We start from the raw sequence: 17,891 nt of genomic DNA, 5'->3' as shown, positions 1-17,891 counted from the left end.
GGGTGAAGGAATTTTATTTACGGCCAAACGCCGTGGTTAATGAGATTTTCTAACCGATTGGCAAAGGAATGAACATTTTTGTCATTATAAAGTACAAAAAAAAATAAAAGTACTACTTTGTTACTTCGCGAAAATACAGACAGATTAAATTAATTTATGTCTATTTTTTACAGCACTGAAAACACCGCCTGCCTATTTCAAGCAACGAGTGCAATTAGAGAGAGCGAAAACCGGAGATTTGCTTAAAGCAAAAATACAGAGTCGACCAGATCGACAAGAACTGGAACGGAGACACATATTAGAGCAAGTATGTGTATTTTTTATGTAGCGAATATATTATTATCTTTTTCATTAATTGTTTAAATCTTTTCTTCTTTTAAATACGTCATCAACTCTCTAACCATAACATTATGTGGCATTTCAGGAGAGCCATGTAGATCCCAGTTTGGCCGAGAAGCAGCGAATGCTAAAGAAAGCGCGCCTGGCGGACCAGCTCAATGACCAGCTGTCGCACAGGCCCGGCCCTCTCGAGCTGATCAAAAAGAACATACTGCACACCGAGGAGGATATCGAGACTGCCGTCAAAAGCGGAGTCCTCGCGTTCAAGGCCACCAGCGAAGGCGCGTCGGGCCGGCCGCAGCACCCGTCGGCCTACTGCGGGCCGCCCGAGGAGGCGTCGCCGTCGCCCTCGCCGCCCGCCGCGCTCTCCCCCGCCAGCGTCGCCGCCACTCCGCAGCACCCCGCGCCCGGCAAGGACAAAGGCCGCAAAAAGTGCAAACAGAAGCCGAAGTCGCGGTTTAAGTTTCATGAGTACAAGGGCCCTCCGAACGCCCAGAAAGCCTCGTCGCCCCCGGACTCGACGGAGACCCCGTACGAGCTGCTCCTTCAGCAACAGCAGCTGCTGCTGCAGCTCATGCTGCCCGCGTCGCCCGCACCGTCGTCCGCCGCGTCCGTGGCCTCCGACACGTCGGACGTGCTGGGCGCGCCGCCGCCGCCACCCCCGCCGCTGCCACTCTCCGCTCCGTTCACGCTCGCCGCCGCGCGCTTCGAGGACATGAAGGTGTCCGACCTGCGCGCCGAGTGCAAGCGCCGCAACCTGCGCGTGTCGGGCCCCAAGCCGCAGCTGATAGATCGCCTGCGGCCCTACCTCGAGATGCAGGAGGAGGCGCCGCGCTCGCCCGTCTCGGTCGCTTCACCCGACTCGAAGGCGGAATCAGAGCCCTGCGATGACATCGTGCAGTCGCAGCGCCGACTCATCGAGGAGCTCGAACGCCAGTTGGAGGAGTCGCGGCAGCAGCTGGAGGCGGTGCGGCGCGAGGCTGCGGGCGCAGCGGCCAGCGATCAGAGTCGAAGGCTGCTCCAAGCTCACTTGTGTGTCACGCAGCTGCGTGCGAAACTCGACGCGCTACAGCAGCCCGCCAACCCCGCGCCCGCGCCGCAGCGCTACGTGCTGGCCGCGCCCGACGCGACGCCCGATCGCCTTGTGCGGCTCTTCACCGTCACGCCGCCGTCCGCGACCGGCGACGGGTCTTCCGACGCGGCGAGCGGGAAAGCGAATCAGGCGTACATCCTAAACGGCGTCAAGGTCGTGCCGATAGCCATTCTGCCGACGACGCACTACGAGCCGGAGCGCGCGCCGCCGCCTCCGCCGCCGCCGCCGCCGCCACTGCCACCCGCACCGCAACTGCCCGTACCTGCGATGCTCCACGACAACGCGGAGGATAGTCAGATCATGGACGACGTGCTAGAAATTCTCGTCGAAAATGGCGAACTTCCGCCCTCCGCGGTCGGGGACGTGACCCCGAATCGGTCTCTCGACGCCGGCTATCTCACGGCCGGGTCTAGCGAGTTCACCCCTACGGACGTACTGAGTGATGACATTCTAGGGGACTCGCACGTGCGAGATTCGCTTGCCGCTGATGAGCTCCAGAGAGAGCTCGATGACATTCAAAACGAAATCATGAGTCACGCAGACTTGAATGCGATCAGTGATCGCTGCGATATCGATTCCTCGGTGACCGATATCGATCACGATCTCAACGTCGATTTACTCGCGAACAACGAGTTCAACGCCAACTTCGCCGGTTCGGATTCCACTTCGTGTAATCACGAGGACTTTTTCGGGAGATTCCTGACGGGTGACGATACGCCGGGCGCAATGGACATCGACGAGGACCCTCCCGAAAGGATGAGCATGACTCCGCTCACCAACGGGGATATCCTGGATCACTCGCGGCCCGACTTCGCGGATATGAACGAACTGTCGCTGCCTTCGTTCCACGACGAGGACACGCGGCACGGCGGGTTCGAGGAGCGCCCCTGCGAGTTCGACTTCAAGGACTTCGACCTCAGCTCGAGTATGAACATGAACGTGGACGGCGACGGCTACGACTACGTGCACGCGCAGCTGATTCCCAACCTGTTCGGGCGCGGCCACACGCCGCAGTGCGACCCCGTGCTGGGCGGCGTGCTGGCGCGCCCGGCGCCGCGCCCCGCGCGCAAGCACTACTCGTGGGACAAGATCGAGTACGACGCCACCTGACCCGCGCGAGCGTGCCCGGGACACTGAAGTGGCGCCTGACGACACTTGCGCGTGCACGAACACATGACACCCCATGAGCCTGTTGCTGTACACTGAAAATAAATTCAGTGTTTGTACTATATACTTTCAAAAAATGCGTCGCTTGCTGTATAACACGAGCGCACACGGGTAGTGGGCGGCAAGTCTCTTACCGCGTCTCGTGTGACTGTGCGCGTAATTTACATGATCTCTTAGTACCGCACGTCGTCGCACCCCGCGGGAGTTCGCGACGTGAAACGCTCGGAAGGTATTCCTGCGCTCCCGTTATCGCTTTAAAACCATAGCGGCATTAGATTTAAAGTGAAATAGATATTATAATACCGGGTAGCGGTTGTAACATGACGCTAGTCTCGATGCGGTGACGCGTTCTTCCAGGATGGTGATTGGTGACTTAGTGAAGACTAGACGTAATATTAGGTTTAATCCTTCGAAACACATAGTGTTTGCGTGATGAGTGGACCGAACGGATATTATTTGGTACTTAATATTATATGATACGTATGTTTGTATCGCTAGATGGTAATGTAGTGATAAGTGGTGTGTGTGCTATTTATTGGTGAGTGTGGAGCGTCCGTCACCACCGGCCGCGCGCCGTACTTAGCTCACGTATTTATGATAAATCCATATTATTTACTGAGGCATATCTACTTATGTATAATATAATGAAAGTGTAATAAAATACTCAACATAGTTGTGGAAAAACTGCATTCCGCCCGATGACTAAAACTTAGGGGAAAAAAATTATCATAAGGGATACTTCTTGTGCTTGAGGAGATAGAACTATCATTATACTGTGTGACGCCTCTGTCGACACACCGCAGTTGCGTGTAAAAGGTCTATTCTCTGCAAATTTTGCTATTTTCCCAAATCATAAGTGACATTCCAATCTTGTTGAAGTGCAAATTGTGGCACATCTGTATCCTCATCTCTCTTTATATTTCCATTAGAATATGCCCGACCGACATTGAAACGCGGCGTAATTTACTAAGGGGGAGAGCAAGATGCATATTCACAAGCCATCGTCATGGGTGGGACCAGCTCGGGAACAATGTTAGTTATGATTCATTTAGTTAACGTAGGGAGCCGGCTCCGCATATGCGAACAATTATGCAAGCATTCTTATTCCATTGTTTGTAAATTGTACCTACATCTTCCATTTATTGTTTAAGTCTTGTAGACCCTTCATAAAGTTTGGTGTTAGTGTGGTGTAAATGATTCAGCAAAATGTTGTACTCCTGTGCCTGGAAGGAAATATTGCACACCGAACTTTACAAAGAGATTTCTGCTTCCTCATACCTATGTGATGTACTGTTGGACTCGACGACAAAAACAACGCTCTGCGAAACCGTTATCTCTTTCTAAAGTTCGATGTGCAATATTTCATGCCAGGTACTGTGATTTGTTTAATATTTATCTTAATCTTAACAAATTATTATAAATATTGTATAAACATAACATTCTTGAACAAGTATCATTCCAATTATTGTCTAAAGCTTAGGATAGGTGCACCTTTATGGATAATTTTATTTCTTTAACAATGTAAGATTGTTTGCATAATTGTTTGTTAAGTAATCTATTTATGTATCCTTAATAGAGTACCTAAGTAATTATTCAGGTTTATTGATTAGTATTTTCATTTTAGTATGTTTGCGTTCACCTCTGCTTTTTCACAATTTATAATAGTTATGAAAAAGCGTAACTCGGAATGTATATGCCATTAATTGCATTTATATCTTTAATTTATAAAATATCCATAGCGACAACGAATGTGGCCTCACTGCCTCAATGTGCCAATGTTACACAAAATGAAAAATTTCAAAATACATATTTCCATAAGTAGTTTATTTTTATTATAATTGATAAGTTTCCTTTGTCAGTGGTTTGAATGTTAACTATGTTGGTAGAGATATGTGATAGTACTTTAGGATAATAAGTAGTTCTAAAGTACATTCATGTATGGTTTGGTGCTATATATATGTAAGTAAAATAATACTTGAAATACACATAAATAAAAGTTTATTTAACAATATTGAAAATGTAAGTCTTTTGATTAATTTATAAATATAAACTTGATGAATACTCAGCGGTTCATCTTTAAAAGTTTAATTGTATAGATTATTATTAATTAAAAGTCATCAATTTCACTGATTTATGTAACAACTAAGAGTTCATTATGTTTTGTTTTTGTTTTACATACTAAAATTAAGTGATATTCCATTATCTAAGTAAATTAAAACTAATGAAACTTCTAATTGCTCAGCCAAATTGTACCTATCCATTCTAGCCAATTATACTAATTCTGTAACGGTATAATATTATTTATTGCTATCTTTGAACACTTTCTTAGTCGAGTGTGTTATGAGAGCTTGCTGTACCATTTTGGAGGGTTTGTTTAATTTAAATTTATATTTAACACAAGGAAATATTAAGTGAGATTAAAGTTTGATTATAGTGTATGTATCTGCATATTTGTTATTGTTGTAATTATTGTAGGAGAGTTTTAACATTTGTTTTCTAATAGTTTATATTTGGAAGTGATATACAGTGCTGAATTTGAATAATTTAAGCTGTTTATATTAAAACTAGAATATCGATAGAGTAACTGGCTTCGTTATATTGCTCGTATTAAACTTGTATAATACCTATTTAAATTATTTATTTGTGAAGTTAGCTTCATTTGCAATACATAAATCAATGAAAATATAATCAATTAAGGAAAACAGATAAGTATAGTCCTTACAAAATGACTTCTCACGCGCCATTTTAACTCTATATGTCACAAAAAGTAAAAATGGTGCGCGAGAAGATAATATAAATTTAATATTTTAGTACCGGCGTATAAAATCTGTTGGTATCTGAGTATCACGCACGGAACATAATGTAGTATAATGATACTACATTACTGATATTTTACATAGTTTTTCCAATTTAAATGTATAATAAGTACAGTTATTTCAGTACCTAGAGGCTAGAGTAGGTACCCGACTTGTTACCAGAAAATCACGGACAATCACGGACCTATTTATTTGCACGTTATGATCTGACAGTCTACCGATATTTATTGCTCAGTATCTGCAGATAATCAACAATTTATAACTAATATAAAATATACAAATTTTATTATGCACCCCGTTTGAGCAGTCCATTGATTTTTTCACAGGATGTTTTGGAGAGCGATACCGAAAGATATTATCCAGTCAGGTACAATTAACATATTATCTTATGTTCCGTGTGTGACTCTTTGTGATACGATTATTCTTGAATCCTATACTCCCTGTGAAATGGTTTTTTACCTTGCCGTATAATGAAGTCTTGTAAATAATTACCAAGCCTTTACTAGTATTTTTAAGGAATTGTTGAAAGAAAACTTTGTCAGAAATTGTTGTTTCATTTATTTTCCCATTTCTTTACTACAACCACCACAATATCTCTAGTAGTACCATGCCTTTCAGATACAGAAGGCTAACTCCGAAATACTACGAATTTAATTAAATAGCGACTCTAGTTACGACGCAATAAAGTGTAATTCAGCTCGTACAGCGCTGCAGCCTAAAAATATTTAATCAAAGCCTCCCCCTCTCACAAGAGAAAGGGGCATGTCTTGTCAACGCCACACGGCTGGGGGGGCCGTTTACAATTATTTTTGGTCACGACACCACGGCAGACTAATTATTTTATGGTTTGGGTTCTGTTCTATAAGAGAAAGAAAAACCCTTATACGATCACTTCGTTGTGCCAAGGGAATAACCCGTTGACCATAGATAACCCACTATATAGCCGTTGTGAAAAGCAAGTAGCAATGTAGAACCGTGAATTTGTGGGTAGGTACCTTAACCTACATGTCCCTCTTGTTCGGGTTCCGTAGTAAACAAGGAACCCTTATAGTTTCGCCATGTTCGTCCGTCCACGGTTAATCTCAGAGACTATTAGTCCTAGAAATCTGTAATTTGGCATGGGTAATTATTAATCACGGCACAGCAATTTATCAGCCAAATGGTAGTATATATAGGAACGTGAAAAATTCACAGCAGTAATAATATATAGGTATAGTCAATTTTAAAGGAAAACTATAATCATGGCTAAGTGGGGTTCACAGGTTAAGGAGTTATATCTGTTTGTCGAGGTTAATTATTGTACGTAGATATTATGAGTTGCATATTTAACCATCGTCCTTTGTGGGCCCGTTTGTAGAAGTGAACTGTGAAAAACCATGGAATTCAAAATATTCTCAATATTCATAAATAAAATAAAAGCACTATCCCAGGTCAGCCTCTGGGTTCTAGCCTTTTCAGCCTCTACATGTCCCCTTATGTGCAGTGTTGCTAAGTAATTAATCTGAAATTCACTGTTTATCTAAATTTTATGTTTAATATTAGAACCATTCCATGCAGGTAATATCACGATATACATATGCCGAGATACAGTATAAATATTATGTCTGCATCTTATAGCACTAGGTAGTTAAAGTATTTGACCAGGTAAACTTGATAAGTTTGCAAGTCCATAGTCCAAACATGGTTTGTAATTTTATTATTCTTTCTCGATTTGGAAACAGAACAACTTTCCCAATTTCTCATTCAGGTAAAATTAGATAAAACTTACTCGATTTTCGACATTGACATTTTCAATATAATCCGTAAAATACATATTTAATTAATTAATTATTAATTAAACTATTAATAAACTTAAATCTAAAAAAAACAACATTAAATTAAAACTAAAATAAATTAAATTAAATCTAAAACCTCATCGAGACCACCGCAGCGAGGCATTGTACCCAAGATGCTGGCAGCATTACCCCTTTGGATGGCCAAACTAATTCTTTGACCAAGGTAGCTGCCAGCTCTCGGGTCCCCGGTTGACTCGATAACTCTTTTCGCAATTTCTTCAAAAAGAGCTCGAGCCCCCGGGCCCCACGGCCCCAAGGTCTCCACACCAAAAGGCACGAATACGAAGCTCCCATCGAGGTTTTCATATTTGCGCCTCTTGGCCTGTTCGGCGCTGATGGCCGCTGCACCCGCCATAGAGGAGGTCGCCTGAATGTGGGATGCAGCTAAAGTGTCTACACAAGTTGCATCCCAAACAAGCGACCTGCCCATCTTCCACGGTACGAGCGTCATACCATCAGGTCTCTTGCCATCGCTACGTGCCAAACCAATAGGTTATTATTAATTAATTAACTTTTAATTTGAATATATTATTGTTATATTTAATATATCCGTAAAATTGAGGACATTTTATTTGCTGGCAGCCTTTGTTCTATAACTATGTCCCTCTGTCAATGTCACTCAAGTGCTAAAAGAGCCTTGTCGTCCTTAGTGATCGCAAGACGCAAACACCTCAGATTGGCCGACACCTCGACACTATAATTGGCTTCAATGGCATTACTGCAACAAGCATACTTAAAATTCAGCCAATCACAATAATTGCCATTGTAATAATGATTGATGTACACGCGAAATGCGAATGTCAAAGTGTCAAATGATAAATTGAATGAAATCTAAAAATAAAACGATTTTAATTTATTGGATTTATTTGGACATTGCTAAAACTTCAGTATGTCCTCTAAATGTTTTAGACTTTAGTGATAAATAATAACTTTTTACTTGAAATCAGTGGTAGTTTTGATATAGTCAATACAGTGATGATATTAGCTGAAACTTTGTTGTTTGCTCTTGCTCTGATCGATAGCGGTGCAATTTTGTTCTTGTTAGTTTACTACATAATTACATTATCCGATTTGGAATGTGATTATTTAAACGCCCAGGAGTGCTGCGACAATCTGAACTACTGGTTGCTGCCGAAGTATATCGCCCATTCGTTTATAACCTTTTTATTATTATTCCATGGTCAAATCCTGCTTTTCTTGTTGAACTTACCTATGTTTATCTGGATAAGCTTTGAGTATTTTACAATACCGCAAGGTAATTTGGGTGCTTACGATCCAGCTGAAATTCATAACAGAGGTCAACTGAAAAAGCACCTCAGAGATGTTATGATTTACATTGGGTACTATTTAATATTTTTATTCGTTTATCTCTACTGTTTTATACTGGCGCTATTGAAAGGTGACCCAATACGTCGCGGAAGCGATGACGAAATTGTAACGGAAATATAACAAAACTATTATGTCAGAAGAGTCCCCGAACGTTACTTATTCCCAGGAGGGTGAAGATGGGATGGAGACCAGTGAGAGCGCAAATTCACCGCCGTCGGCGCCAAACTGTACTAAACTGCTGCTGGAAGATCATATTAAAGCCTTTATGGAAAAGACGAAGATTGAAAGGGAGGTTGAGACTCTAACATGTAGTAGTGAGTTGATAGACAAAGTGGTATCAAACTACATTATTGCTAAAAAGATATTGAGTAACTTGTCCTGGCTAGATAAGTTGCTGTGCAAGCAAGTGTGTAGTACATGGCACTCTGCAGTGCAAGCATTGGGAAGGGAACAATTGAGACCTGTTGACTTTCTGTTGAACTTGCATTCTCAAACTGTACTCACTTGGGCAGTATTAAAAAAGTCTGGTGAATTTTTTACCGAGCCATTGGTTGTCATGACTTTTGTTTCGGCCTCGGGCCTGGACATGACATGCCGATGTAGGTTCATTGAGCCCAACCTTTGTTTTGAGCCTGAGTGTCAGAGTGATCATAGTTGTAAGTGAACTTTTATAGTCAAATTATGTAATTTTGCTTATATTTTGTCAAAAGTTATTCAGCAAATTCAATATGTGGAAACTGTGTTTGAGGCTAATAAAATTATTATTAAAAAGTTTTTTTGGAATAGGTACTTTATGATAAAAACTTTTCTTATATTTCAGTGCTAGATGCCCTCCAAATATACACAAGTGGACCAAAAAAGTGCATGAGCACAGTTCGAACAGATTATCTTTCATACATGCCCCTGCCAACCTCTGTCACATATGAACATACCTTCTTACACATGAAATTCGACCCTTATATGGTCGGAGTATTCATCCCAGTCATACCAGATGTGAAGTTTCATACAATTAATATTAAATGTATTGATAACATGCAACAGGAGTTTTATGATGTTGTACGGGAAATAGCAAATGATAGAATATTCAAAGGTATATTTGTGTATGTGACAGACAAGTATCTTTTGCATTCTGTTGAGGACATTGTCTTCTTGAATCATTTCAAAGAGGTGTAAGTATTATTTGGGTTATCTTATTATTTACTAGATGATGTCTAGAACTGCCTGCCCATGTGGATTTTTAAATGCTTATTAAAACTCTTAATTCAACGATAGGCGAAATAATATCAAATGTTCATACTACATAAGTTAAATATTATTGATATAATGTATAAGGCTCTCAAACTGTGATATTCTAACTTTATGTACCTGTATTTTATTTTTCTTGTGGGAACTTTTTTATTTTCCAATACGAAATGTAGTCTATGTCCATCTCCAGAATGTTAAGCTATGACTATACCAAATAATGTTGCCCCCAACTTCCGTTTAAAAAAAAACCTTAATCCATGTGGATCAAGGTTTTATTTAAATCACATGTAAAATAGCATGTAGCCCTCTCCTGGGATAAAACCTTGGTCAAAATTGGTTTAACGCATGGGCAGTGAAAAGCTAGCAGACTGACACACTTTTGCATTTATTATATTAGTATGGATTATAGTATGATGAGTATTCATAATTAATTTATTTGCCTTTAATACTCCGAGAATCAAACTTTACATTTATTTCCAGGCAACCAGACATACCCTATGCCATTGGAGGTTGTATTATAGAAGATGCATTTGAGCAGCCTGATATTACTAATGGTGTGATTGAAGCAATCAACGAGTACCGGGAGTTTTTCAGTGAGAACTTAATTTCCATTAGTGTGTTCACTGTACCCAAGAGTCCACTGAGCAATGAGTTCAACTTCGATATGTACTCCCTTGTTTTGGATTCATCTTATTGGTCGAAGGAAAAGATACAGCAAGGTATCAATGAGGTAAACAATGGTTCCATTCGTAGACTGAATAAAAAAGCTAGACTAAAGTACTGTGTAACCGCGACTGAGATAGCGATAGCACGACGTAACGATGAATAACACGACAATTACCATTGTTTAGTAGTCAATATTAGTATTAACCGATCAACAATATTTGTATTAAACGTTTTTTATGTGAAAACAAGTAAATAACTAATGATGAGAGATACAATGATGCCACGAATTCTCAAAGTTTGTTTGTTTGTTTTCTCAAGGTTTGCAACTAAAGTTGTATTCCTTGAAAAAAATCGGTTACACGATAAGGGACAAAAAATAGGTTAGCTGCGTCTCTGTGTATCACATTAGTAACTTTATCTGTGCTCTCTTTTTAGTTTGAATGAGAAAGTTCCTTTGTCTAGATTTTTTACTCCGTCTACGGTTCCATTACTAAGATTGATTCATATTTGATGAAGTGACAAACAGAATTGGATTAGTCAACATAGTTACAGTGCAAAAACAGAATAGGATTGGATTAAGTTTTTTTTTTTTCAGTATTGGACTAATGTGGTTTTGTTTTGAAAACACACTTTTTAAGGCTATTGTTACCCGCATCACAGCATGTCATGTTTGTATAGAAAATAATAACAGGGATTGATGGAACTGGATCTAGAGTTCTAGACAATGCAATTAAAAAAAAATCTTTAGGGTACTTCCCGTTGCATGCAATTTGTCATGTAGGTCTTATAGCTCAAGCACACGAGTAGATATCCTTGCTAAAGTAAAGTAAAAAATCCGAAACTGAAATTAAACTTTAAATGTATTCATGGACAAATACTTAGTTTACTTAAATCATATTATGAAGATGGTGCTGTCCGTTAACCGTGTCCGTGGTGCGGTGCATTAACTTACAGTGTTGTACATAAAAGTGTTATATCTTGTATGATGGTATGGAACCCTTCTTGTGCAAGTCCGATTTGCACTTTTGCAATTGCACATAGTGTTGCTTCTATTATAATTGGCCTATATTTATTGTTACAGTTTTCAAAAAGAGTGCCGCAGTTTGAATACAGCGTCGCCATCAAGCTGGCCTGTGTTGGTCGGGACAAGAAGCACAAATGGGAGCAGGACTGCTTTCGGGCAGTTTTCCCCAACACACGAATCGTTGGTTGCTATGGAAACGGGGAGTTGGGTGTTGACCACCCGCCAAAACCACCCGAAGATATACCACATTCATCGGCCAAAAAACACTGCAGGTCCAGTGGCCCTCAGTTTGGTATAGTATATTCGTATTCCAGTGTTTTTGTTTACATGGGATGGGGAAAGATATTGTCGAATGGGCCCTCTTAAGCCCAACTCACGTGCCAACTCAAGCCTGACACACTCCACACAGTTCCCAGTCCACACTGTAACGTACGATGCTCGCTTCGCGCGCTGAAATGCGACGTGATTCAACGGATCCTTGAGTACAAATCGTACTCAAGAATCGTAGGTACCTTGCAGTTTCAGTAGCATAGTATGGGATAAATGTTTGCATATTTATGTATTAGTACTGGCTCCTCAGTGATCGCAAGACAAGTAGTCCAATCTGAAGTTGCAACATGGCAGTTTGACGACCTCCCTGGCGCAGTGGTAAGCGCTGTGGTCTTGCTAGTGGGAGGTTCCGGGTTCGATTCCCGGCAGGGGTTTGGAATTTTGTGATTTCTAAATTTTTGGTCTGGTCTGGTGGAGGCTTCGGCCATGACTCAAACCGGCAAAGTCGTGCCGCCAAGCGATTTCGCGTTCTGGTACGATGCCGTGTAGAAACCAAAGGGGTATGGGTTTAATAAAAACTGACATACCCCTTCCAGGTTAGACAGCATCCATCTTAGATTGCATCATCACTTACCACCAGGTGATTTTGCAGTCGAGGGCTAACTTGTATCTGAATAAAAAAAAAGTTTGCACATACGCCTCGTGTTCAGATTAGACTACACTTGTTTTGCGCACACTAGCCTATATATGCACTTTTATGAACAAATCATTGTAGAATTATATTTTTAAGTAATTCAAGGTACTATCTAAGTTTAAGAATTATGTCTCTGTATGTTTACTAAGTAAGTTAAGTATGCGTAGTTAAGATGCTTATATTATAATAAATACTTATAATCTATTTTCTTTTTTCATTTTTTAGGGTTCATACGTCTGAATTAAATTTTTTTCGACATTTTGCACGATAATTCAAAAACTATGATGCATAAAAATAAATAAAAATCTGTTTTAGACTGCACAGATGAAGCCCTTTCATATGATACCCCACTTGATATAGTTATCTTACTTCGAAAATTGAAAATACTAATTTTTAGTTCATGATCACAATTTAATTTTTTTGTGTGATGTAACCACAACTTTTACGGTTTTCAGATTTTTTCTCCCAATGTCTGCTATAAGACCTACCTACCTGCCAAATTTCATGATTCTAGGTCAACGGGAAGTATCCTGTAGGTTTCTTGACAGACCGACAGACAGACAGACAGACAATAAAGTGAAACAGAAGACAGAAAATGGTTCCCGTTTTTAGGGTTCCGTACCTCAAAAGGAAAAACGGAACCCTAAAAACGGGAACCATTTTAGGATCATTCGTGTCTGTCAGTGCGTTTGTCACAGTCAATTTGCTCCGAACCTACTGACACGATTAAGTTAAAATTTGGTACACATATGAATTTCTGTGATCTAAATACGATGTGTAACGTAAATAAATGAATTTTGAATATGGGGCTATTTTTGGAGGGGCACGTCAGAAAATAAAAGTTATGCAAACTGTACCGTGTGACCAGTGGCGTAGCTAGGTAATCAAGGGCCCTGGGGCAAATCAAAAATGGGGCCCCACTGCTATCTAAACTGGTTGTATCAAGTAAAAATATTAAATATACAAATACATTCACAGAAAGAATTTAGGGGAATTCCCTAGAAACTTTCGAATTATCATATTTATTTTGAAAATGGGAGGATTTTTCAAAACTTTAGTTCAAACCCCCATTTAATGCACTTAGAAGTAGAATTTCGAAAAATCCTTTCTTAGTAGATACCTACTCTTTAGTCTTTATAAAGAACACACCCTCCAAATTTTAGGTCGCCAGGACCAGCGGCTTAGGCTGTGCGCTGATATAGTATAAGTCAGTCAACCAAGACTTTGAATTTTATTTATACAGTCCGCGACAGGTCGAGATGGCAATTCGATCGATAAAGATCGTATGAGGCAGGGGGACGCCCCGCGCACACCTTCCCTTCCCGACTGCCATCTCAACCTGTCGCGTACTGTACCTACGGATGGCTGAAGAAATAGAAAAGTAATATTTTTAAGATTTCCTGTACATTTCAAAGATACTCTCTCCAATGTAGCAACTTAGCAAGCCGCTCTCCAATGGACAAACTCCCTAGAGAGTAGAGGCGGTCTCGCCAGTGCTCAGCTAAGCGTTCCGGCGTTTGCACGCTTTTCTGTCCTCAAGCTTGTAGCTGTACGTGTAATTTACGTGTAGACGATCGCACGCATGCGGTTCTAAACTCACGACGCGCGTTCTTAATTAATATAAAAGTTTTCAGATTTTTTTCTGCTGGTGAGATATATTGGATTATGGAATTATTTAGGATTACTATTTACTGTGACAGTGAATTAATAAAAACAAATAATAGTAGATTTTTTTACTTAGGTTTGTGAGAAAAAATATTACTTAGGTAAATAGCGCTTTGTTACTTAGGTAAATAGCGCTTTGAAATAATTTGCATAAATATTAGTAGGTAAATAAAAAATAAACTTTTCTAGCACTGCTAAGCTTAACTTTTGTTACGCACCTTAAAATATGGCATCCAATTTCTATAATAAATCGTAAGACAAAAGGAAATCGGTTATAAAACATCTAATTAAATAAAAATAACGAATTTACTGGATCACAGGTATTATTTTGATTAGGCACACATTAAAATTAAGTGTTTTCTGACTTGAAGTTATAATATGAATTTTAGTGTAATTATTATGATGAATGATGATGAATAGATACAGCGCATATATCTACTTGTAAATTATTACTTATAGTTGATATTTTAATAACAATAAAATGCTAAAGGCATCAATTCTTTGTGATAGGTACTTACTAAAACTACCTAATATTAAGGGTCAAAAGAAAAAAGGAACCCTTATAGGGTATATTCTAGTTTTAGATAAGTACCTAGTTAATTTTTTTTTTGTTTTGTTAAAAAGAACATTAGCCTCCAACATACAAGTTCCTCTCCAACTAAGCGTCAGGCTTGTGCTAGGAGTAGGTACGACAATAGTGCAACGGGTTTTGACCGTCGACCTTTCGGTTTTCAGTCCACTCCTTTACCGGTTTTACTCCTTTAATTGAAAATAACAGCTTAATTTATATTTTAGTGGTTAGCCTTTTTCAAGAAAAATTAAAAAAAACGTGTTGTAGGTAGGTAAGTAGTTACCTCATTATTATTTCACTTTCTCGCTTTATTGTACATTCACTTGAATAACCTGTATTCAAGCAAAAGTGCATAATATGAAATCTACTAGGTCGGTAACTAAGTAGGTAGGCACTATACTAAAACCGTCTGAATTAATTATTTATTATAACTGAGTATATTTTAACGTTTATTTTCAGAACTCTCGCTAACGCAAACGGCACATGAAAGTATATGATCCACAAGTATACACAATCACAAGAAATACACAGTCATTTTTCATTTAATCTATTTTAACACCTATTAATTTTTTTGCAGCAAATTAATTAAGACTAAGATGCATAAGTACTTACCTATGTAGTATAATTGCGCGTCTACAAAATAAATATCTACAATTATTTTAGTTTAGAGTAGTACCTATCTAATATCTATACCTAAGTAGGTAACTTTTATTTAGAACTAGCTTTAGCCCCTGATGTTGGACCTGTTTTCCTTTGCAGCTTTCCAATAAATTTTTCATTTAGCAAATCTTAAAACGTTCGCAATTATTATAATCGAATTTGATTAGGAAAATCCTTTAGTAAAGGGATATTTAAGTCGGACTTCCCAATTGAAAGACGGGTTTTTAACTAAAGAAATGCGCTTTACTTGGATGCCGACTTAAATGGAAGTGGTTTGTCTAGACTCTAGATACCTTCCTAACTACCGGTTGCTGTATGGCAAGAGGGATTAGGATGTCAGTGATCTTACAATATTATGCATTAGGTACTATTGGAAAACGACAAAGGATAACGTTTCTTTTATATTAGGTTCCTCTATTATATTAGGTCTAATATAATAGACTTGGGTAAGTAGGTATATAGAATAAAATGAAGTAGACCGTTAGTTGTTAAACTTGAGTTGGGGAATAGGAACAGTTACTTAACCTAAGTTAGGAATTTAGGGTTTGCGCAGGCGAGGGAGTTTTTCGCTGTAAGTTTTATACTCTATCCACATAGAGAAGTATAGGGCTCTCTCTGTTACGTAATCCCATACAAATGACAGTGGGCTATTAACCATTTTGAGGCACCAACCAATCACAAACGCAACTATGATTTCGAATGTTTTTTGAAAACATGTTTGTAATTGGTTGGTGCCCCAAAATGGCTAACGCCCACTGAGTTTTTTGTCTTTGCCATTTGTAGTAGGCCAGGCTGCGTAGGCCCTTAGTGTGACTACCTATTTCCTATTTAATATTCCGATTCATAAACTAAAGTAACCACCTTTTCCACCACAGAAGGCATAAACTCACTGGACCGCGTAAAGTAATTCGAAATACCTCGTTGATCGTTGAATAATTAATGCTGACGATGTGAGTGGACAGTTACATCGTGCAAAACAATACAGCCATACATACTTTTATACGTGTTTAAGTGATACTGTGCATGCTTTGGAGTTCGCTCGAAATCAACACAAGTGAAAGTTCGTTATAATTTTCTCCGTGGGACAGTCGGCAAAAGTGAAAAGACAACAGAATGGACCACGTATTTCGGCAACGGAGAATCAGCGTGCCTAAACGGTAAGCATCTTAATTGTACAGACGACGCGACTGTGTGAAACGTTACAACCTGTGATTTATGTTGCTGTCGCCCGTCCTTTTGTTAAAATCCGGTTAAGTAACTCCAAAAAGTATTTTTTGAGTTATCGCCAAAAATAGTGGAAATTTTGAAAAACTGATGTTTTTAATGCTACGTAGGATTTAGTAGGTTTTAGTTTAAACGTAGCACACTTTCGAAAAAAGCGGTGGTTGCCTAGTGGTTAAGACGTCAGCCTCCTATTAGATGGGTCCAGAGTTCAATCTCGGGCACCTCTAACTTTTCGACTCGGAGGCCGACACCCTAACCACCAGCTAGGCTATCACTGCATTGAAGTAAAAACCTTCTATCTATAAAATATTCATTTAAGTGGTATAGGTATTTAAATGAATATTTTATAGATACTCTTTTCAAACCTACCTACCAAACATTGAAATACCTAGTTAGAGGAGGTAAAAGAACTAAGCACTTTTTCTTATTTGGATGTAAAAAAACGTTTAAACGATATCAAACAAGGAGATAAACCAAGCAACAAAATGGAAAAGCGTGCCTAAACAATTAAAGCGCACGTGAGCGGATCTGTTAGATTTCCTCCCGAGCCACGGATCCAGCCATGTTTTCTATTCGAACGCGCACGACTTGAACAAAATGCTAAACTCTCGAACTAGTAAATCCACCACTAAACCTACTCGATTTTGTGTTTATCCTTAAATAAATTCACAGAATTTAGTGTTATGCCAAGCTATTCATTATAATACTTAGAGCCTCGATAGCTCAACGGTTAAAGGAGCGGACTGAAATCCGAAAGGTCACCGGTTCATACCCCACCCGTTGCACTATTGTCGTACTTACCTACTCCTAGCACAAGCTTAACGCTTAGTTGGAGGAGAAAGGGGAATATTAGTCATCACGATAAACTTGGCTAATATTCTTTAAAAAAATATATCTAAAACGAACGTATATTACTCAGGTATGTAAATAATGAGTTGTACCAGACAAGTATTTTTTCAGTAAGTGGAAAATGTTAACAAATTGGATTGTCTTTTTTCAGACTTTTTTACAAGAGCACTGTTCCATACTGATATACTTAGGTACGTAGGTATGCCATTGATTGATTTATTGAGAAACGTCTTCGGTACGCTTATACAATTCTTAATTTTACTATCTTTGCTAGGTTGAGATTATATTGTCTAGAAGCTCAAGATCATAGAATTAAGTACACTCAGGAGTTACCTACCTAAGCAGCTTAGTCGATTAGATATCGTGCTTGCCAGTTGTAAACATACCTAGATTTCCTAAAGGTTAATGACACGCATGTTATGACGGACGAGTTTTTTAACTTTT

General features: G+C 39.5%; 4 protein-coding genes across 5 annotated transcripts in view; all 4 read left to right on the top strand.

Annotated features, from left to right (window-relative positions):
- Mrtf (Myocardin-related transcription factor) overlaps positions 1-4,503 on the top strand; it is a 60,063-nt gene extending 55,560 nt beyond the window's left edge. For both annotated transcript variants that reach the window (XM_069503044.1, XM_034975252.2), the window contains exons 5-6: positions 174-307; positions 425-4,503. In XM_069503044.1, the coding sequence (XP_069359145.1) occupies positions 174-307; positions 425-2,542 (2,252 nt within the window). In that variant the 3' untranslated portion in view covers positions 2,543-4,503. The remainder of the gene's footprint in view (positions 1-173; positions 308-424) is intronic.
- Positions 4,504-8,042: 3,539 nt separating this feature from the next.
- Positions 8,043-8,699, top strand: cnir (cornichon-like protein). Its single transcript, XM_034975324.2, has one exon. The coding sequence runs from the start codon at positions 8,226-8,228 to the stop codon at positions 8,697-8,699; it is 474 nt and encodes a 157-aa protein (XP_034831215.1). The 5' UTR covers positions 8,043-8,225.
- A 10-nt stretch (positions 8,700-8,709) lies between these two features.
- LOC117988211 (uncharacterized) lies at positions 8,710-12,682 on the top strand. The gene is made up of 4 exons (XM_034975323.2): positions 8,710-9,235; positions 9,400-9,748; positions 10,305-10,554; positions 11,572-12,682. The coding sequence occupies exons 1-4, from the start codon at positions 8,710-8,712 to the stop codon at positions 11,878-11,880; spliced, it is 1,434 nt and encodes a 477-aa protein (XP_034831214.1). The 3' UTR covers positions 11,881-12,682.
- Positions 12,683-13,759: 1,077 nt separating this feature from the next.
- Positions 13,760-17,891, top strand: part of pip (heparan sulfate 2-O-sulfotransferase pipe) — a 93,416-nt gene continuing 89,284 nt past the window's right edge. The window contains exons 1-2 of the mRNA XM_034975435.2: positions 13,760-14,126; positions 16,250-16,531. Of these exons, the coding sequence (XP_034831326.2) occupies positions 16,488-16,531 (44 nt within the window). The 5' untranslated portion in view covers positions 13,760-14,126; positions 16,250-16,487. The remainder of the gene's footprint in view (positions 14,127-16,249; positions 16,532-17,891) is intronic.

The sequence above is a fragment of the Maniola hyperantus genome, chromosome 14 (genome assembly GCF_902806685.2).
Source record: "Maniola hyperantus chromosome 14, iAphHyp1.2, whole genome shotgun sequence".
NCBI classification, from domain to species: domain Eukaryota; kingdom Metazoa; phylum Arthropoda; class Insecta; order Lepidoptera; family Nymphalidae; genus Maniola; species Maniola hyperantus.
This window is presented reverse-complemented; position numbering and strand designations above follow the sequence as displayed.